At 40.2% G+C, this 23,172-nt stretch overlaps 1 protein-coding gene across 1 annotated transcript; it reads right to left on the bottom strand.

The window, feature by feature from the left end:
- Window positions 1-4,259: 4,259 nt before the first annotated feature.
- Window positions 4,260-22,948, bottom strand: MIDEAS (mitotic deacetylase associated SANT domain protein; the record flags this gene model as incomplete). The annotated part of the gene is made up of 12 exons (XM_079537076.1): window positions 4,260-4,482; window positions 5,466-5,665; window positions 5,946-6,119; window positions 6,331-6,480; window positions 7,632-7,720; window positions 8,937-9,012; window positions 9,872-9,975; window positions 10,816-10,958; window positions 14,519-14,585; window positions 15,059-15,404; window positions 16,396-16,716; window positions 21,497-22,948. The coding sequence occupies 12 exons, from the start codon at window positions 22,946-22,948 to the stop codon at window positions 4,260-4,262; spliced, it is 3,345 nt and encodes a 1,114-aa protein (XP_079393202.1).
- Between the last annotated feature and the right edge of the window lie 224 nt (window positions 22,949-23,172).

Here is a 23,172-nt window from a genome sequence, read left to right as displayed (position 1 = left end):
GCCACTGTGAGTTGTACGACAATCTGCAGTCTCACCTTGCACTGTAAGGGACAAATTATCAGCACACAGCTACAGAGCTGCAGCCCATATCTTCTATTTGTTCCCAGACAAAGGACAGCTAACACAAAGAGACATGCTCCTTTTCCAACTCCACTTGGGAGTGCACAGCACTTTTTTCTAGATTAACAGCAAGAGTAGCGAGAATTGAGTTCTGTGAAAGTGCTTTCAAACAGAAAATAATCTGCACAGGACTTTCGAGTGGACAACTTGTCAGAACATCAGAACAGACTGATTTTTTTTTTTAAATCATAATTGGAATAACACAGCCTTAAATTAACGCTGTGCTGCAGTGAAGAGCCACTTAAGTAATTTTCCCCTACGCACAATACTGTAATTCATTCCAGATCAGACAAATTCACTTCAAACGCTTTGTCCACAGCAGATGGGGGATTATTTTTTTCCCCAGTTATTTTCTGTATTTGTTTGTTTGCTTTTGGAAACAACTCTGCCATGCTTTGCTAGTTGGCATGATCCAATTCAGATGCCAGGTACTCTCCAAACCGCTTCTGTAAGCAGCTGGGCAGCAGGTTTAGTGCTGCTTGTTTTTAACTAAGACACTTAGAGAAACATTTTCGCTCATTATCATGACAGAAAAGGTTTTCTGGTGGCTACCAGCAATACGGAAACACATTTGTTGCCACTTACTTGTAATACCTAACTGCTTTTGGTCAGCCCCACTAACCCATGCTTGTAGCAGCCATGCTATCCTCAGAAAAAGCCCTGTTCAGATTTTCTTCCATCAACAGGCCTCTCTGTAACATCTCGCTGTTCTCTGCTGCTGCAGCAAAGTGGGAGAGAAATCATCAGTACTGGATTTGGTGTGTAACAAATACAGTTTCAGTGCAATTAAAGACAATTTCTTATTTTTTCTTAGCATCTCAATTGCTTACACTTCTTAAGAGGCAAAACAACTTATTGATTGCCTAAAGCAGACAGAATCAGTAGATCTGCCCTTTTAGAACACAGTAATAATGCTTGCCTTAAAACATTATCATGTCTAGAAAGATTATATTGGTACTTAAAGCAATAACATGATTTACTCTTTAAGTCTTTGCACTGGATTTCACCTGTTAGTCATCTGCCACTGTAATTTGCTATGCAGTATCTAAAAGTACAGTCACCTTGAAAATTGCTGAGGGCCACTGCTAAGTGTTGGCTCATTGTTAAACCAGCATACTTGAAGAAACTAAAAGTACTGGGAGAAATGGCAGTGTTACACAGAGTGCTATGGTAAAACAGAGGCACATGTGAACTTCCTGTCCATGCAGAGAACAGCTCACAACTACAAACTGTGCATCTGTTTTCTGGGAGGACATGAAATTCTTCTTCTAGTTCATCACGCCATTTTCTAGCTGGGACTACACTGCTGTTCCGCACTTTCCCTCATTTTTTCCTAAACAACTGCTCCTGATCACTGTCTGAAACAAGACATGAAGCGAGCCACTGGTTTGTCCTGATATGAACAATATGTTGTTGGTTGTTTTTTTTTTTGTTTTTGTTTTTTAAAGGATTAAATAGTTGATTTTTATTTTACCACGGATAGTGAAAGCATTTCCTAAAATAGTTTCATTACCCTTATTTCAGTTATCAGGTTTAGGCAGACTTCTTCAACCTCAACAATCTTCATTTTTTGCCTTGTTTCTCAATGCGTGCCATTTCCACCTCTATTTCTTCATTCTGTCCTTCCAAGACTTCCCAGATTTTTTAAGTAACTGTACATCATACTGCAGCTGAGATCAGTACTCCAGGAAATGCGTTCATTACAACAGCATCTACATTATTTTAAACCCCTTACATATATATAATTTTTTTTTTTTTCCCACAAGCCCTGCATGTTTCTGAGCTGATGCTCTGCCCTGCAGGTCTCAGGATCTGGAAACTACTGGCAACTTCCCAGAAACATACTTCAGAATTTTAACTGCATCATCACTTTACACTGGAATTAATCCCAGCAGTAGAAGTGAACCGTGAGTTCCAGTTGCTTCACTGGCTGTCCTGGCACAGCCAGTGCTAAAGCTTCAGTGCTCACTGAGGGCCCCAGGATAGTGGCAGACAAGCTTTTTCTCCAATTTACAAAAGGAAAAAGATAATAACACTGAAAATCTTAATAGGAAGACCAATACACTTAAGCTTCTCTTTAACGATAAGTAGCTTTCAGTTCTTTGCAGTTTATGAACGGATTGTAATAGTTTGTGACATGCCATCTGCTTCCATAGTCTTGTCAGCAAGACCCAGGGACATGCAGTAGTCATTCCAATATACTGACAGGATCACCTGGTTTTATTAGGAATGGAAATACAGAATTGGTAGGAAATCAAATGCAGATGGGCAGAATTGTCAACACTGGAAAAAAAGTGCAGTCCTTATGATAATGCTACTAGTTTTAAGAGTAGTAACTGTTTCTGTTAAGTCTATAAAAAGGCATATGTATGACAAGAAAATATGGTACAATACACAGCCTCCCAGACTTGGACAGCATGACCATGGTTGCATAAAACTACCTGGAGCAGGAAAAGAGGACCAGATGGCATGCTGAGTCAGATCCGTTTTCCATTGGCAACTTGACAAGTAGATACACTACCTGAAATTCATCTAGCAGCCCGAAGAGCCAAATAAACAAACAAAAAAAATCATTAAAAAAAATAAATCAGCACACTTCATGTGCAGTAACCCACCCAGATCTCTGCTTGGCCATGCACCACAGGAGCAGCATGCATGGGATGCAATGCGCTATTGGCACCCAGAAATTGCTGCCTCCACACACTGCACTGAAGGAGCCAGAACAGGGAGCTGAGACAGATCAACTGTGAGAGCAAGGAAGTGATCTGATTCTCTACATCTTTATGAAGTAATGATGAAGTGGGCTATAAAGATTCACAGACCAATCCGTGCAGTCTATGTCACCAGGACTCCTTTTGCATCTTCTTAACTTTCATTTACCAGCAGGCTTTTGGTGGCTAGACTTTTTTTTTTTTTTGCCATTAGCACATGTCAGTTGTGAAGGAAAAGTCAGCATTTCAGTCAGCCGAAGGGGCGACAGTGGATAACACAGCAGGCACGGCTGCCCAGCCACTTGCGTGGAATTGAAAAGCCTCCTGCATATGCAGTCACATACTGTCTGACAGGAAGTATTTGGAAAACAAGGGCCCCACAAATATAAGCTCTCAATGGCAACAGTTTCAGAAGATAAATGAAGGCTGCCACAGGAAATAAATGGATGTGCTGAGAGGTAAGAGCCATTCACAGGGAGATTTAAGGAGCTTGATAGAGATGAGAGTTCATTCCTCCCATCTCTGGGATGCACACAGTCTAACACGCAGACAAGGTCCATATTCACTTTCACAAAACAAACTTGCTCCCCTTTAACCAAAGTCAAACCCAACAGTTTTCATTTCAAATTGCACTTGTGAAACCCAGACTACCTTCCAAGAAGTTAATCAAAGGCTAACTATTTTGTTTTCCACTAGGAGACAAACCCACAAGGCCTGTGACAACTTAAATCCCTCAGGATACCTTACACCCATTGCTGAGTTCTTAATAGCATGAAAGAAAACCACCTCAGGGTTCGCTGAAAAATAAAACTTCCTCTCAGAATGAGGAAGCACATCTTGCTCATCCCACTTTGCATTTTTGTGAAACAGAGGCCAAAACCACACACCATCTTTCCACAAAACTTGCTGGCAGCCAGAATAAATGCTTAGAACGGCAGGAAAGTGTAACAGGAAGAATAACTTGCTAAGAAAGAAAGCATCTAGAAATCACCAGTATCACAGTAACTGGATACAGTCACCACAGAGCAGAGCACCATTTTCTAACTCTGGTCTGGAAACCATTATAACCAAGAATCTTGTTATCATAATTTCTGACAAGAACAAGAAGAGAGGTCATAATGACCCAAGAGAACTTACTTCCACTGCAGGTGACGTTGCTTAATTGTGTACCTCAGATATGATAAATAGAATAGAAATTTTTTTTTTTTTTTTTTTTTTTTTAAATCCAAGCTGAAAAAAAATCTTCTTGTCTGCCACTCTGGTTTGGTCAGTACTGGCAAGGTCAAGTGGAACGTGTGGCACAAGGAGGCTGCAGCACTGAAACTGAGACCTGATGGTTCAGGTCAGAAAAGCGCAAGCAAAAAAATGTGAAACCGCTGAGAGGGTGATAGGTCCAGCCTTGCTACTCCCTCCATTTCTAGCTCACTGCTATATTTCTCCATCTTCATCCGAGCTCCCACTGCTGCTTCCACTGCTGCTTTCCCCACTCTCACTGCTCTCTTCCTGCTGGGCCTGGCTGTGGGCTGCTGCCGCCGCCGCCTCTGCTGCTGCTGCCGCCTCTCTCTCTTGCTGCTTCAGTGCAGCTGCCTTCTTCTCCTGCTCTGCGTGGCTCTTCATGTGAGCACTGCGGCTCTTCACCTTGTAGAACACCCTGAGGAAATATAGGTGCATTAGCATAGGTCTCACTTACAGCTTTCTCCTCCATTAATTCACTGAAAGAGCTTTCCATAGCTATACCCTCAAGTTTGTGAGCTTTAGCGTGTTGGTACTGCAAGAAAACATGTACAGCAAACACCACTTCTGCCTCAGCATGTGCCAGTGCACTGGTTGAAGTATTAGCAGAAGATCCTGAGCATCCTTGAGATACTTGCTTTGTTTCTTAATATATTTTCTAAATTCAGAGGCAACACTGGCATCTGAAACGCACGTGTGGCTGCTTAACACAACAGGGCCCCACTTTTTAGCCATTCCCCCTACACCACAAAAAAAAACAATAAACATGGAAGTCAACGGTCAGTTGCCATTCCAGACACTTGTGCACACAACTGGAAACATTTGAGCTTTTTCCTCCCAATTCTGCGCTACCATGATCTATCCCTCTATTGCTCACCATTAACTATTTTGAATTGACATCTAATGTCACAAGACAGGTTTACGAACTCTTGCCTGCTCCTTCTCTGTCAGCAGCCAGGGTCAAGTCTTACCCATCTGCCTTCTAACAGCTCTAACCTTTCCAGTACAGTGTGCTCTCTGAGGACACAGCAACAATATACCTTTTCAGGATCAGCTAAGTCCCAGACATAGCAGCAATTTGTTAACAGCCCTTGTGATACAACTAGATGGAGATCTCATTTTCTTGCCATCCAAATACTACACACCACTGCAATGCAGGCAGTGTCTCATGCTATTTGAAGAATGGCCAGAAGGTAATTAGCCAAGTAGAAGTATCTTAATATCAATATACCTCTGGTATGAAAGACATCTCAAAGCCATAAATTGTTAAAAACAAACAAAAAAACACCATAAAAACCCCTTATTTGCAAGATTAAGTAGGGTTCATTAAAATTATTGCCAGTCTCTCCAGCCTGCCCTACTGTAATTCCACGACTACTGCTGGAAGCTAAGTTCTCTTACCTGCCACACTTTTTACATGGAAATGTGTTTTCTGTGTTCTGGATTTTACTGGTAACATCTGATTTTATCTTGTGTTTTCGCCGCCTTCTCTGCACAGGAGCAGGAATAAGCTTTCGAGGCTTCATGGTTGTCTCCCTCGGCCTTCTTCCAATTCTGCCTGTAACAGTTGCCTCTCGACTCCTTATATTGGCATCATTGGCCTTTGGAGAGAGGGAAATGTAAGGCAAACAAACCAAAACCCACTTCTCACTGTGGTCCTATGTATACATCAACTATAAATAATTAACTTGGGTTTCCCTCAGTTCTTCCAGAATGGCACACAGTCTTGTTACCAGCAACACTCTAAACTACCTCAGCCCAGCACTTGTTCTGGAAGAAGGCAGAGACTTTTAAACCTTGAACTGTTGACCTCTTATTTTCTAAACTACTTGCAGAGTGAAGGTAGTATAAAAAGCACAACATGCACAATGCAGCACTTACTATTAAATCATCTTGTAGTGTCTGCTCATCTTTGAGAAGGAGCGTGCTCTTCTTTCTGTTATCAAACCCTTCCTCTGCCTCCTCTTCCTCCTCTTCTTCATCTTCCAAGTGCCCCTGTTCTTCACTGAAAAAGTCCCTTCTGAGAGGAAGAGCACGTGCAAACCTGTGGGAACTCTTTACCAGAAGATAAAGGAACTGTTAACCTTGGTGTCTGCAAGTAAATGTCATTACGTGACACAGGACATATAACCTTATAAGCTTATAAGTCTGAACTCTGCACTGGCCAGCCTGTTTTTGGTCCTGATTCTACTACCAAACAAGACAGCACACAAAATCAAACTTAGCGCCATAGCCCAAGAGAGAGGAGAGAAATTTAAGAAATTACCTTGATGTCAACTTCAGCTTCATCTCGCACAGACTTTTCATGAGCAACATCTATGTCCCCAAAAATTAAGGTCCCATTCCGACCAATTTTCACTTGTTTCTTATATGTGTAGTAGAATTCCACACACTGAGCCACTGTCTTGGTTTTTATCTGGTGTTTGGAAAACATAAAAGTACAATAGATTACATGATTTTAAGAAGGCTTATAAACAATCACTAAGGGTGCAATAAATACAGTTTGTGTCTTAATCCCACTACAACTGCTCTTAAACCCTTGTTTCCCATGTTCTCTTCTTCTGTCTGCCCACCCCAGCCTACAGCTCATTCCTTACCACCAATGCTATTCGTTTTGAGGAATGCAAGACCAGCTTCCCAAAGAAAAGCTGGCCAATGTAAAGGTGACGGAACCTGGCACTTTGTTTATTGCACTTCTTAGCCTCTGAAACATTCCAATTAAGCTGTCAGGCTTGAGAGCAGCCTTTCAGTTTTATGGGAGTTTTATTTTACAGCAGCACTTCAGAGAAGACCAGAGCAGAATACCGTTCCAAAAATGGAAAGGAAGGTTTGCAGCACTTTCCCATTTTGGCCACATGCATTTCATACACATGTAGCAATAGACGATTATCAGTACAGATCTATGACCATCTACGTATTCTCTATCAGGGACTATTTTGAAAGTTTGGAAGTATATTCTTAATTTCTGGGCTTTTACAACTTAAATGCATTTTGGATGTTTTATTCAGAGAAAACAAATGCAGCTCCCAGTTCTATGCTCTCAGTCCTTCAAGTGCTTTCCTCCCACTGAGGTGTCACATCTCATGGAAAGCACATACAAACGATCATTTTAAATATCAGTGTAACAGCAAACAGCACAAAAGGATGCATCATTCACGTATCCTTCTTTTGTCCTTTTCATCAGCAACAAGGATGTGTTTCTATTTAGTTTTATAAGCAAGCCCTTTAAGCTGTACTGGAACATTACCAGCACTCTATAAATATGCCCCGTGGAAGCAATATCTGCACTGTGTGGACTAATGGAAGCAATGCAGAAAGTACAAGGGTTGAGTAAACAACAACAGCAAAAAAAAAAAAAAAAAGCCAACCCAATCCAACCACTGTTGTTCTAGCCATCTCTGGTGAGATTGTGCTGTGCTGGATTATAATATTTCTACAAAATCTTCTGAGTGCTTAATACTGAGGTTTCAGAAAAAAAAAAAAATCAGGATTTAATCTCGTGTATTAAATGTTCAAACATTAGAAGATATCATTGCCATTAAAAAACAGCAGCACTAAAAGACTCACCAGCTTTTGGACTAAGAAAAAATCCTTCTTGTAGATTGCAATGCCTTTGTTGAAAAGCTTCTTTTCAGCAACTTTCCAACTGTCTGATCCTGTAGATAAAAATGTTGCTACTAAGTCCTTGCAATTTCAAATGTTAACTCTATGTACTTTTTCTTAAAATTCCCTTTAAATAAAAGGAATGCACACATAGAAGGGTACAGTCTCACTTTGCACCTAATCCTACTTAACTACAGGCTGGTGTTAACCCATCCCTTACTGTTTCGCTTTGGCCCTTCTCTCATCACTTCATTTTAGATCTAGTACTCATCCCTCCAGGTTAACTCAGTTCAGCTCGCTAAAACCAGCTAATTAGAAGAACTACAATATTTTCCAACAAAACAGCAAGCTTAACAGACACACTCTGTGATGGCCCAGTCATTACATTTGATAAAAGAAAAATGGTAGGGGGAGGAGAACAGGAACTTCTCTTTCAGCAGAAATCCACAATAGCAGATGAGATGTAGCAGCAAACTGTACTCTGACAATTTATAACATCCTAAATATGTCAGTATTCTATCATACCTGCCTCCAATAACAAACATTCCAGAATCTCCTCCTCCCTTATAGATATGCCAAAGCAACAGCATTACAGTAGCAATGTGTAATAATGAATAAATGCAATTTCTTTACTTTCTGGCAGCAGGTCTAAAACATCTCTCTCCCACTTTGCATCTCTCATGCAGCTCTCAAGCAGCTAGGGTCACCCTAGATCACTGAACTTCACTAGTGTCACACAGCCTGACAATTCTTAATTAGGTATGACACTAAAAAGACAGTTTATGGCATGTACATTTCACAGGAACAACGACAGGTATCAACAGTTGGCTGAGCTCTTCACCTCCTAGCTTTCTTCAGCAAGCTTCAGACCACTTCCCTCATACCCCCTTCTTAACCCCATCGTATGGAAATCCATGCCAAAGAGGCTGTGACCAAAGTTGCCACAGTCTTTCCTTTATGAACTAATCATTCTTCTGCATTCACCGTGGTTTAGTATAAGGAATCAGATTCCTTTTTCCCCTAGTAAAGGAAACCAAATACACACATATGCAAATTTACAGATGCACATATTCTGAGAGATGAAGTGTTTGTGTCATTGTGTCATGATTTGCACATGCAAAATTCCAGGCAAGCCATCATCTGATTTACTAGGGAGAAGCGTTGCCTTTAATTGTTATCATAATGTTACAGAGTGCCCCAGAAGAATAGAAAACTATGGAAGAATTCCCTTAAGACATATAGGCAGCACAGTTATTCTCATTAGCAAACCTGTGTAGTGATAATCTGCCAGTGGATGGGTAGGTGGTCGTAGTGGCCCTTTCAATAGCAGCTTGGTCAGAGCTCCCTAAAATAAACAACACAAAAATTTTAAATAAATAAATAAATAAATAATCAGGTAATTGTCAATCCACTCCTTTCTGGTAAACTAATTGAAAAGAAGTTCTTCTCTTTTTCCTACATCACAATTAATACCTGTGACATGAATTGGAACAATTTTAAAATCACATTCTTGACTGTTGCAACACTCAGAAAGATCAATGCAATGGAATGGTGATACAAAAGATGTAATGACAAAGGGACTAGCACGATAGAAAGGCGTTACGAAAAAAAGTGTTCACCCACCTCTGAGAATCTATGCTCACAATAGAAACTCCATAATGGAGGGATCTCCAACCAGAGATCCTTCCCCGCTGGCACTCAGCCCTTAAATGGGGTCTCAGAGAGGTGCAGCCAGGCTCCACCCCTTCCGGTCACACAGCTGAATTGCCTTCACCTGTGCTCCCAGGGCTGACTGGGTCCTTTCCCCAGGTGCTCAATCAGTGGTTCAGGCCATGACTCAACAGTTACCATAGAACTGTCCACTAAATTCTGGATGCCAATGACAAGCGGTAAGCATCTCCACTTACATTTAAGACAAAGTTTAAAATTCGTTAGGCAGTCTCATCTTACTCAGTCTACTAAATTGACACTCTGTTAAAAAGTCAAAAGTTTGAAGCTTGAAATACGAACAATAGGGAATGAAGATGGTAGTGTACATCAGGAAGAACATTTTAGGGACAGCAGCATCTCCAAGAGATGCTAAGCAATGTGAACTAGAAGCAAAGGACAGAGTCTTCAAGAGGTTTCCATTTGTCAAATAACAGCTCACCTGGCCTTCGTTAAAATCTTTCACCACATCAAGGCAAAAAGGTGGAAAGACTCACCAGAATGCTTCCCTTTTCTTCGTGTAAGAAATGCAGTGCCAGCTCCTGGTTGGTTCCACCTCCAGGAAAAATGCTTGAGCAGGCAGCAGCTAGCAGGCTTTCCACTATTCACAAAGAGATAGCAAACAAATTCAGATAAGAAGAGTTTTTAGAGTTTCCTAGAGAATTCACATGACTAATCAGATTTTTTGAAGCAGGATTAGACATAACAGAAGATAAAACCAAAATGATGAATGACCTTGCAAATTTATTTGGGTCAGATTTGGACAAAGGAATTAATTAGACTGCAAAGTCACAAAGCAGAGTGCCATAAGCAGCACTAATTACATATGGAGTTTTGTTTTTGTTTTACCAACTCTTATGTCCTGTAATGTCTTCCAATCTCCCTTCACCTCAGATTTTTTTTAATCCCTCCTCTATTCTATCATCCATACCAAGTTTTCATTTCGTAACACCGTTTTTTCTTTTTAAGAAAAAATTCTTCTTCTAAAGACCACCCACACTCCCTCTTCAGTATCTATACATGCCACAGCCTGTGTGCACCAAAAGCAGACAGTTACTCAGCCTGCTAACTAGCGGACACAGCTCCTGATTCCTCCTGTTTGATGTCTACAACTTGATTTTCCCAAATACTATTATGTCTAGAGCATCTGTTTAAAAGTTGACTACGCTTGACGAGGAAGTTTCATTGAATGCAAGTCTCTCTTTGACAGGTAACAATGGTCTCACTTTATCTCAATAGATAAATAAAATGCCTATCAACCTCCCAGCCCCCACACACAATCCAGAAAAATAAGTTTTACTCCTAAGATTGCTTTCAAGACCACTTATGTATGCCATGATAACTGGCAGATCTATTTGAAGTTATGCCTACAGTAGACATGTAGTTAACTCTACCTCAGCTATGGCACTCAGCCCTATGTACCAGCCTTCCACATTCTTACCATTCTGTTGGGTGACTCTGTTGGTTTCCAGGTCATCCCATGGCTGCCACACCAGCTCTGCTTTATGTTCATCAGCTGCTGCTAGAGATCTGTCTTGGAGTGAAGGGATTTCTGCTTGAAAGCGAGTTCCTACATTTATACGCCTGCAGAAAAGATAAGTCACAGTCAGGTAATTTCTACAATATCCAAACAGTCTCATCTCTGGTAAAAATGCCAATTACGTAGAAACCAAAATGCAGCAGGCTCTGTCATATAGCAAGAATAGCTTTCAGGTATTGTGCATTACAACTGAGAAGATAAGAGGTTTTATATTCACTGTCAGTTTCCATTGTCTTATTGATCAACAGTAGTTGGAACTGCACTTAAAGTAGGATCTCCTAATAACTGCTCAGAAAACTTCCTTGGCAGTAGGTGATGGTGTGATAACATTCAGGTATAACTGATGTAACAGAGGAGCTTTATGCAGAACATCATATACTGCCTGTCATTTTCCCCAAAACACAATCTCTAGCTCCAGTCAAAAATAAAGTGCTAGGGATGTTGTCTAGCGGCATGGCATGGGCTGGGGATAACAAAGGCAGCTGTAAACATCCCACCTGTAATGCCCACAGTTAAGTATTTCAGGGTGTCTAGAAAACAGATTCAACAGAATAGATACTGCTTCTGAAAAGTAATTCAATTTCATATATACTGAAGGTGGAAGCTGTGTGGAGAATAAAGAACCCTAAGAAGAACTCAGTTTGGTTTTGAGTGTTTTGCAGGTATAGAAACCTATTAAAACTATAGTTTTCCACTTATTCACCTTTCTTGAATATCTACTTTCACCTTTTTTGATTATTTTGTTGAAAAACGTGATATTGACTGATTATGTTGTTGGTCAGATGCAGCACGAGAGAAAAACAAAAAGCAAGAGATTTCATGCAAGATTGAGAAAACCTCGCTAAAGGGAAAAAAAAGCAAAACAAAAAACATTGATACATTCTCATTTCAGCACACTAATGGACTGCAAAATGATATCCGTATGGAATATTCTGCTCACTGTAATTAGTCTCACTTATTAGTATGGCATGCAGTTTTACAGTGGAAGAAAAGGTATGGTTACTGACCCACCCTAGAAGGGATAACTACAAGCAACTGACTTTGCTGTCAAGTGGAAACATAAGAAGTCTGTTAACACTTAGGGAAATATGGTAGATTTTGTGTCCCCAGGCACAAATGAGGCTCTTCTGGCCTCATTTGTGAGAGGAAAAGTAGTGGCTGAAGAACCAGAAGAAAAGAACGTGAGCTAGGAGGGATATCTCAGAAATGACCTTTTATCCTAAAACCAAACGTAGATTTATTGTGTCCCTATGCAGTAAGAGCCTACAAGTATTGCAAGTATTGCACCTGCAAAGAAAACCAGATTTCCACCACAAAAGCTGATCAGTTACTTACATAATCTGAACTAACCTGGCCTGCTCCAAGTAGGGGCTTGGACCAAGTGACCTCCCAAGATCCGCTGCAGCTAAGTTATTCCATGACTCCTTTAACATGAAAGCCTAGATTTCAGTACAGCAAAACTACTGCCCGTAATCAATGCTGCTGGGACATCCTGTGGTACAATTACATGTGGCGTCATTCAGAACTGAGGCTAGCTGAGGAGTGACTACAAGGAAGACTTGAAAGGAACTGAACTTCAAGACTCTTACGACATGCAGATCTGTGACACCAGCTGCCTATTCATCTATTTCCCAAGCAGAAGAATTAAGCTTCATTAGTACATTTCCTATTCCAAATCTCTGCAATCAAATAACCTTTTAAGAAGCATTAGCAGAAGGTCTGACAAAGCAAGCAATTAAGAACAATATGTGGCAATCATAAGTCACAATCAGCTTTTAACAGAATCAAGAATACAAACCAAGGCATCAAATTGTACTTTTTTTTTCTCTTAAAAACAAAAAATAATTTTAAAAATGTTTCCTGCCATCCTTTCTATAAAGAAAGAAGATACGTCTACACAACAGACCACAACACCACTGCATAATTAGCAGTGAAGTAGTAAATGAATTACTTTGACAACACAAAGTGACACTACCTTGTGATTTTAAAATGTAAAGTTCTCTAATCTGCCTAAACATCTATTCTCTGTCTTAAGATAACAAGACAGCTCTTTGCACACTAATGCAAGTTCATTTTCTTTTGTCAAAAGGAATTTAAAAGTCACCATGATTTGAATTTTATAGTAACAAATTTGAAACATTTCATCCACAACTTAATCCACAGCCAATAGTATGTCATTAACTTCAGCAATTTAAACCATTGGAGGCAACAGCAAAACTTGGTAACATCATGCAATGGTGATCAAGATCTACTGAGAAAACAAAAATATTTGTTCTAGAAGAGGTTCACTTCAACCAGCAACAAAACAATGAGTTAAGCTATTGTCAAAACTAATTAAAAACAAACCAAAATGAAAGGTGTGCTTGTTTATGAATTTGAACTGCTGTTGGTGAGATACAAGATACAGGAGCAAAGAAGTAGTGATTATCTGCTTGAGTTGTTCTGGAGCCAGACCCTGGGCCCAGAGGGAATTTGTGAAGGTGACAAGAATAACCTGAGTTTATTTGCAATTGCAATAGGTTCCAATCAGCTCAGGACAGCCAGCTGCCAAAAATGTACAAAACCTGAACTTCCAACAGGCAGGAGAGAGAAAGGGAAAAACGTCCTATAAGTTGACAGCAAATGCTACAGCTAATCTTTAAAACGTGGATAATTTTTGAAGTAGAAGACAACATATTTATTTGGAGATGGTCTAAATTAAATTTCAAACATTAGCAAGATACACTACAGTTAGAGCAGAGATTCCTGACTGCAAGGAGTCGGGTATGTAGAGCCACATGAATGTTACTTCACACGGCTATCACCATGCCATACATCTTTATGCTTAGATTTTGCAAGAGTTTAAACAAAATTGGAACTACCTTGCTGCAGTTCTACAGGAATTTATTCTAACTGACAACATTCCTGAAATTTACAAGAGCTGTACAGAGACACTTGCAGCTTTGCTTTTCCTGACAGGTTTAACAGGACTGGCACCAAGCCTAAAATCATAATTCCAGTTTCTCTGTTTCCAAACTGTGTTCCCTAGTGCCACTGGGTTTTAATATCTGAGCTTTCCCAGCATACAAACAGCTAAAAAGATTAATTAAGCTTATTAGTTCTGGCCACACTGCATGCAAATGGCTACCATGCTTTCAGACTGAGCTGGTCTAAAAGGGAACAAAACCATGTTCACATTTGTGCTGAAGCTAATACCTGCCACAGGGATAACCTGAAATCTGCCGAGCCCATCTGAAAGCTACCTACATTTGTCCTTATTCTTCTTTATTCTTTCACTAAAAGAGTGTTATTTCCCCACTCTCAAACAACTATAGATCTTCCAAATAAGTATATATAACAAAACAAGAGAGACTCACCTAACTCACTCTGCTGACCAATACTAAAAAGTAGGTAAAATCACCAGAATTAAAAAGTGCATTTGCCCAAATGTTATTTATTGCACAGAGGTGCTTTTTTAAAAGACCGTTTATATTTTGAGCCACTAATAGGAATAGATTTAATGTTTCTAAGAGGATATATCAACTATAGATGGAGCAGGTCAAAGGTTTAGGAGTGGGAAGAGAAGCATGTTTACTACCAGGCTAAGACTCTGCTGAGTACTTACGGTTCAATGCTGACCGGGGTGGCTTCTCCCACCACAGAAAGAACGGGAGGGGTAACCTCTGAACTGTCTGCAAGGCAAAGAAAGAATTGCTCAGACTCATCACCTTCTCACGAGATATTTTCTTCACACAGATGATAAATCTGTCAGAGCTATCCATATTTCAAAACAGGTACCCATATGCTAAAGAAGTTTAAGATCTAAGTGTAAGTCCCAGTAGAATTCAGCTTTTACAACTTACTAATAACTACTTACTGCCTACTCAGCCCCAGATAATGACAGGCTATTATAGAAAATGAACTGATTTTTCCATTCCTGAGAATGTCAGTAGGGGGTGTTGGAGACTACTTGTGAACGCATCTTAACATTTATGGACTGATGGAAGGGGCACTGCAATCCCTTCATCCTAGCTACCCAGACTTGATCACCAAGAAATCTCATTTTCACGTACTCCAGACGTCATGATTATCCCTCTATTGCTCCACAGTTGCTAAGCACAAATTAGCCAAGAAAGAAAGAAGGGAAAGAAAAAGTGGAACTTACTTGATCTAAGCAGAGTTCTGTGAGCACTTTTAGGAGTCATTGGAGGTGGAACAGGATGACCACTTGAAGAGAGGATAGCATTAAAATATAGCCCAGATCCTTCTCTCACTGGACTAAGAATTGGTGGAGGAGTGTAAGGAGGTAGTTCAAAGTTCCTATCAGAAGGATGGTCTGCCAGACGGACAGGTGACCGTAAGTGGCTCTGATACGGTGTAATATTAGAATAAACAGGTGGTGCAATAAAGGTGCCAGCTTTTGGTGGTATGAAGAGTGGCTCAGGTCTTGGGCGCTGCTTTGGTTTCCGGGCAAAGCCCTCTGCTTCATCCTTTGGAACAGCATGTTCATGCTATTAGAAAAAGGTTATATATTTAATTTCATTATAAGGCCTTAAATCACGTGAAAAATTTCAGCAATATGACAATGTTCTTCCACGGTAGTTCAAAATCTGATAGGGCACCTCTGGAGGGTGTGGGTCTCAACAATTAGCAAAGGGAAAAAGCGCAAGATGATAGGGAGCTACGTGGGATCTATTAGGTAGCAACACTATATCCAAACATTTATGAAGCTATATTTTACTACAATCACAAATATGTCTGATTCAACCTTTGGAAAGATGATAACGATCTGATGGTAGCTAGTAAAGAGCGCATATAAGCACAGCAGAACTCTGACACACATACAAAGTGATATTAGAATAGAGATAAGAGAATAGCAGAAAATATCACTGTGTTGTCTTAAATGGTTGTGCATTTAAATGCACAGAAACCTCCTTCGATGCCTGCCATTTATCTTTGGTATCAGAATACTCCATTATACTTCTCAACAGGACAGATAAAAAAGTTTAAAAAACAAAAACCCACTGACCACCAATACAACGAACAGGAACATTAAAGTACTGATGTCCAAAACTTCAGAAAGAGATTTAAATTTCATAAGAATAAATCTTCAGTTTCCATTTTATTCACTCTTGGAGATATATACACATTACTCACAATTCATTACTATCTATATACATATGGAGAAAGAATTATTTTCTCAAGGAGACAAAATATTTCTTTTCAGTGTTATTGTCCATCTGGCTTTACTTACTCTACTGTTCAGTAGTGGAGCACTGGTTTACTGTACTGTAGGAGCAATAGGTAATGAAAAGCCAGTGATACCTCAAATATATGGCAATATTATGAAATAAAAAACAAAAAACAACAAACACAAAACATTGTCCCATCCCAAGTTCAAAGGATGAGATCAAATTGCTTTAATAGAAAAGTTTACGGGTAAAAAATACATAATTAGAAGTAACAGCTATGGTTCTCTTTGGTTTCTTCACCTGCCCATACCTGATTTGAGGTTTCCATGTTAGTATTACGATTAGATCGCCTCCGAGTGACTATCACAGAAGGCTTGCGTTCACAGGGAGTTCGATCATTTGTTTGGCCTCTCTGGAATTTCCCATCCTCAGACTTCTCTTTTTCAAGGTTTTGCAAGTCAATTTTTCTCACTGGCACAGATACAGGAATGATAAGAGGCACAAGGCTGCTATCCTCCCGGGCTTTTTTGGGAGCTGGTGAAGAACTGGCAAATTCCACAACACTTTTAGCAGCTGTAGGTCCTGAAGCTGCTACCAGCACACTTTTCTTCTCTTCTGAAGTATCTGATTCCTGAGAAGACAGACAGATAATTTAAAAGTTCTGTAGCACTTGCATAATGAATCAGATGCTCTCTCACTTGCACAGTATATCAACCTTCTCAATGCTATTTGCAAGCTGAAAGGGATTTGAAAAGCATTACTGGAGGGAAAAGAATACTTGACAAAATCACGATCAACATTTGTCAGAATTAGTTGAGGATTCCTTCAGGTCTCAAACGCTTTGCTATATAACTTCCTCAAAGGTTCTTCAATTTTAGTAATGGCCATAAGCTGCAAATTATTAATTTCGAATGTTAGACCTCTATACCAGAAAAGACTGAAACTTGGTAATCTTAAGTCTCTCATAAAGAACAGAAGAAAATAAAATAAGCTAGGTTTCTAGTGTACTTTTCCAATTTACTCAACAGCAGCATTCCTTATCTGTAAGTGCAGCCTTTGAGATTTGCCTTCCAAACCTCCGGAAGAAGTTTTGGTCAGTAGAATCAACAAAGCATAAGTAAAAGCCAGCATGTTTTGCATTGGTGTTATAGCTTCCATATCTCTGCTTTCTTTTACTCATGGAAATTCTAAAAAACTGAGCTTCAAGGACGTAAGAATGGGTGATGAGTTACTGAACAGACACACGGGTACTGGAGCACCAAATAACTTAAGATACTTTTAGAAAAGTGATTTCTACTCCTTCAAATGTCTGTCTGCGTGTTCATTCCATTCTCGGACCACTCCTTCAAAGTAATTGCCAGTTCACTTGGAAGCCAGATGTCAAAAGGACAACTTTCAACACCACCTTCCTTCAGGGATGCAAAACTCCTTCTCAAACTCCAGAGAAGCATCATCTAGAAGCTGTAGAAAATGCTTCTTTAGACATTTCAGAACTTCACTCAAACTTCATGCTGTGTTTGGAAAGTGATTAGAATGCAAATTCATTCTCTGTCAGTCACAATCTAATGAAGAATTCATGTGAACAGCTTTGTGAAGTGGAAACTAAGGCACATTATCTCTCATACAATGAGAGATCATGTGCCACTATGAATACCTAAGCCTAATAAAAAAATCTTAGCATAAGAAGATTCTGTTGTAAGGTTTCAAAACTATCATTTCAGCGTTGTCACAGATCAAGAGAGCTGGCTTCACTGGAGAGTGGATGAACTAGCTTTAGCTGGTGCACAAATAATCAAACTAACAGCTAAAAGGACTAGAATGAAGTCCCACTTCAATACTAGATTTATATTCAAAGAAGTGCAACCTCACCATCACAAGATGTCAGATCAGCCAGAGCTTGAAGCTGGAGCTCTGGACTCTCCAAGAGGCCTAAATCTAGGTGCTAAGCCTGAGTAAATAAAACTAATCAGAAAAAAGAGATTTAGGATTTCCTACCTATAAGATATTTTATTAGAGTAGCACAGTATGCTTTATCCCATAAACAGCCCAGCAGTTTCAAAATTTGGCTGCTTCTCCACAGACTGGAGGTATCATCCTCCATTGCGTGACAATGAAACATAGAACTGATTAGTCACATTTGGCATCAACTGGCACAGACTGTGCTGTAGAAGGAATCCATGAGCTTTGAGGATCTCCCTTCGCTCGACAATGGTGACTGGTACCCATACTGTCCCAAGAGTTTACCAACCTTGGATTTGAAGGACATCCATCATTCTGACAGATATGGCGCTCAAGACCACTACTTATAGATATTAAGGGGCTCTTGCAAATTTTTGTAGCCTCTTACCTTCAGGAAAGAGAAACCAACGGAAACATCTTTCTAAAGAGATAAACAAGTCATCTACTGGAAAAAGCTGGCCAAAGAAGCAACTCATGGGTTCATACTGCTATATACGGGTCTCCATTCATCAAGGAGATCCGTGCTGATTATCACGCTATTACTGAGGACTAGTTAACTAACTGGATATACCTCCAAAATATTCTTTCAGCAGTGAGATCAACAGTAGATATCTGTGCCTCAGCATTAAGAGTGGTCTCTGGCTACTTGCACTGTTTAACACTATAATGTGATGGAAAACACAGTTTTTTTGACACCGCTGCTGACAAAGGTCTCATTCTTACCAGATGACTGTGGTTTTTTTCCTCCTTGCATAGCTATCACTGTTACAAACACTCTGGTAAAGACTTCATAGGTACCTGACAGACTAATGACAATACAAAGAAGTAATGGTGATACTGACATGGGAAGAAGCACCAGTTTTGACCAGTCTACAAATCTCAGATACTTCCTCTGTCATACACACAGACCTCCATAGGTCAAGAGACATGAACTTCTTTCCTGACTGCAAGGAGGAAATTATGGCAGTTAATCACACACAAACTATCACATTGCTTTGGCTCTATGATGGGTCAACTGTGCTCCCTTTATTTTCATGTCTGGGAGGTAACCAGCAAAGCACTCTCTTCTCTGAAGATGGGAAAGATGACTTCTTCTAAGGAAAAGGGATGGGAGGAGACTTGAACAGTAGAAGAGATAAAGAAAAGGCACCTCTGAGAAATAAATATACATAGCTCAGACAGCCTCCAATAAGATGCTTTGCTCCACAGCAGTGAGATTTCTCACATACTTATGGATTATTTATTAGGAGGGAATGCAATTGATTTTGGAGTCAAACTATTTATTTGAATAAAACTAAATAATTTTGTAAACTGTTTGATTATGCTCACAGGTAGGCAAAAAGGAATCATCAGACAAGAGACAGGCCCATCATTTGTCAAATTGCTAGTGATTTTCAGCCAGTTCAGTATCCCTATTACAGAAGAGGTGGTAGGAGGGATGCTGGACAATTCCAACAAGTGCAACTTGTTGCATTTTCTCTTGCATAAATACTGACAGATGCACTACTGGCCTAGAGCCTTTCAGTGGATCCACAGAAATCCATCAGTCATTTTGATATTGACCATGTGTACTCCTCAAGTCATCTCTAAAAGATGTCAAATACAGCAGATACACTCAAAATGAAACACTAATACTAAGAGTTGAGATTTCACTGCAATCTGTAAGCAGCAAAAAAATATCTTAAAAAGGCAGACAGAGTAGATGGGCAGATCTGATGCAAAGCATCATTTATGACACTGCACATATATTTCAATACTGCTGTCTAAAATAATGTTTTCACATACACCTACTACACTGCAATGTTCAAACAACTGATTGAAATTATGAATATATCTTCTTTTATCAATGATTTAATTCTATAGCCCAATCATATGCTCTTTGCATAATCTGTACTAGGGAAGGCTTCTTGGTTGTTTCTATCAGAAAGACACTGGTAAGAGAAGACAACTCTCTTCAAAATGTTTTCTTTTTCTCTCATGTGATATCCAACCTCCTTAGAGACAAAGTTTATCAGACAGAGGGTAAGAATTTTAACCTCCTTCCAAACCTCATCCTGGAAGCCTGAAGAGATCCAAACACAAAAAGCTCTTCAGCTAGTGCCTCCATGGAAGTAAACAAGCTGCTTGTTGCTACAAAGAACGAATGAGCATTTGTCAAAGTGTTTTCTCTGGTCTTTGCATTATAAATTGAAACGCAAGCAGACAAGCCCTCAAGCGAGTAACTTCTTGTTTCACCTGTCAGGCCATTTTCCCAGCTGCTTAGTGAGTTTTCTCTTGCCACTGTGTTGATCAGACTGCAGTTTGTACCAAATCTGCTGGTAAACACCTTCAACCCGTGTGAGAGAAAGAGGATTCATGACAGTGACAGCCACTGGTTGCTGTACAAGATGGACTAGGTGATGGTTACTTTTTTCACTGTTTCTTACCCCATTCTTTTACTCAAGAAGCATATCCCTCTAAGGAAAAGACTGGGAAAAAACAGCCACAGGCAGACTAGGAAAAAAAAAAAATACCAACAGAAGGGCAAAAACTTTCCTTCCTTTTGTTATCTGATTGGTCAGCAACTTGAGCAGCAAACCTGTAGGTAAAAGTAGTTTATGCTCTAACAGTTGTACTTCATCACTCCCTAGCAACAAAGCTTCCACAGAAAAAAAGTGTATCTTAGCTTCTCATAAGAGGCACTCGTTGAAAGATTAGTCTAACCACACCCAAAAGACAACTACAAAGCACACCTCATAAACAAACAACAAAAATGCTACCACTTGTCTCTCCTGCTAATTTTGAGCCTTGCCATCTTGCCAAACTGTATACGTTCCAGTGACTGTTAGACTGATGGGACACTAAAAGGATAGTAGTAGAGAATTACCTTGTCACTCAATACAATTTCTTACCTGTTCAACTCCTACAGAAAGTCTACATGCAGAGTTTGTCCTCAGATTATCAATCTGAGCAGCTGCTGCTGGACATTCTCAGAGGAAAAAAAAGATTTTATAAGCAGCACAACTTCTTTAAGGAAATTAGGCTTCCTTAGGCTTTTAATATATGGGAAATACTGAACAAGCAAGTAGCATTACGTAATTTTAGATAGCACAATTTAGAAACACCTCAACTTCTATAACTGAAAAATAGTAGGTAAGCAGTAGACATAACTTAAGAGGAGAAAAATGGTCAAAAGATATGTGAATTGTTTATATTTGTCACTCTAAATTCCTGATCAGCTTGAAGCCTAAGCAGAAAACATTTGTTTTTTGAAGTACTGAACTAAAATCTCATTCAGTATTAGTGAAGTATAACTGCCCTTATGACTACAGAGCTGCCCCTACTGCACTACAGCGCTTCTTGCATGAAGAGACAATACGATTCTGCATAGTACATAAATTCCTTTGCATTTCAGCCCTCTTTTGTTGTCTAAAACAGTCCTCATACTACACTGGCTAGGACGTATGCCTTACCTTGACATTCTGAAGAGAAGCCAGCTCAACGGCTTTTTGGGCCAAAGTTAGCAAATTGGCTTCTTGAGAAACACGCCGTCTCCTTCTCGTACTCTGTATTACACCACCTCTAACACCCTGAAAGTCATTAGTTCTTGAAGTGTTTTCTTCTGCTGCTAATGTCTGTTTCTCTGCATCTCTGCCATTCTGAGCGATGGTGTGCCCGTCTGTTTCTACCTGGCATGGTTCACTGTTGGCCAGGACATCCTTCTGCCCCTGATCCATTCTCTTGGGATGTGAATAGCTGCTTTTGGTATGGGTCAGTGACTCAAGTGGCTGCTGTACCGGGACCTCTTGCTGATGCGCTTGCCAGTGATGGAGAAATAAATTGCCGGATTGTTCTTCTGCCTGCTTGGAAGCCAACACTTCTCCAGTAGATGTCATCAGGACGCCTTCTTTGGAGAGTCTCCGTGATCTTCTTGGAAAAGGAATCTGGGTCTGAGGTAGAACAGTCTGTTGGTTCTGCTCTGTTAGAGCCTTGAATAGTTCCTGGTTCCTCTCCGTTTGCTGAAACTGGTGTGCCATCATGTGATGCTGAGGTGCTGCAGCTGCAACATGAGGCTGTGCTATGGAAGTAGTTTGCTGTAGACCAAAAGCTTGTGTGGCAGCCTGTTGCTGCTGCTGAGGATAGAAATTTTCAAACAGTTGTAGCTGAGGAAGAGCTTGCTGTTTTTGTTGAGCAGTAAATGCTGGAGTGGAAGAAGCTGGAGCTTCTTGAAAGACATGCAATAATTCAGGAAGTCCTTGCTTCTGGCCTTGGTGACCAAATGCAAGCTGAAAAGGCTGTAATGGCAGACTTTGATTCTGCTGCTGCTGTTTCTGCATCTGATGAAAGGAATTCATTTGTGCTTGCTGTCTAACTAGAGCTTGCTGCTCCAGCTGAGCCTTCTGGGACATCATTTGTTGAACTGCATCTTCATACAAATCCATCTGAGACACAAATACACCTTTCTCTTGATTTCTTTTAAGGGCTTCTGGGTGACCATAGAAGCCTGGGGCACCTGCATTGGTGTGGGGTCCTTTGGGATTGCTTCCAAAAACCATACTGTGGTTCCACATTGCAGATGGAGATTGCCAGTGGGCATCACCTCTCTCTGGCAACCTGTTTCCCATTAGAGAATTCTGCCATTTGACAGCTGTTACTGGCTGGGACATCATCATTGATTCTCCCCTATCTTGACTGTAAACTGAGTTCATCAAAGCAACATTGCTGGGGGCACTTGTTAATCCTGCTGTGTGAGGAATCTCCATAGTTTGGGAGGCTGGAATATTCCCTCCATGACCATAATACTGTCCTTCTTTAAGCTGCTGCTGTGGCTCTTTTGATGACACAGAGATATCTTGCTCATTAAAATAAGTCATTCGTTTCCCAGTCCTTTTGGTTGAAGACTTTTGCTGAGCCTGAAGATTCATGATTCAGTCTATTCTTCCAACTGCACACACCGTATTTATAATACACCCATCCCTGAGGCTGGGGGAATAAAGGCACATAAATCTCTCTTTTCCATTCAGTATTAGTAATAAAGGGCAGGAAAGAAGTCCCAATGAAAGTGCCTCCACTTCCTTTTTCTTTGTGTGTTTCTCACACTTCTTTTCACTGTTATTCCTCGTTGTTCACAGGTCAGTAGGGTCCACTT

Source organism: Tetrao urogallus (assembly GCF_951394365.1).
Source record: "Tetrao urogallus genome assembly, chromosome: 6".
In the NCBI taxonomy this organism is placed as follows: domain Eukaryota; kingdom Metazoa; phylum Chordata; class Aves; order Galliformes; family Phasianidae; genus Tetrao; species Tetrao urogallus.
The sequence above is the reverse complement of the archived record's forward strand: the minus strand, read 5'-3'. Positions and strand labels throughout refer to the sequence as shown.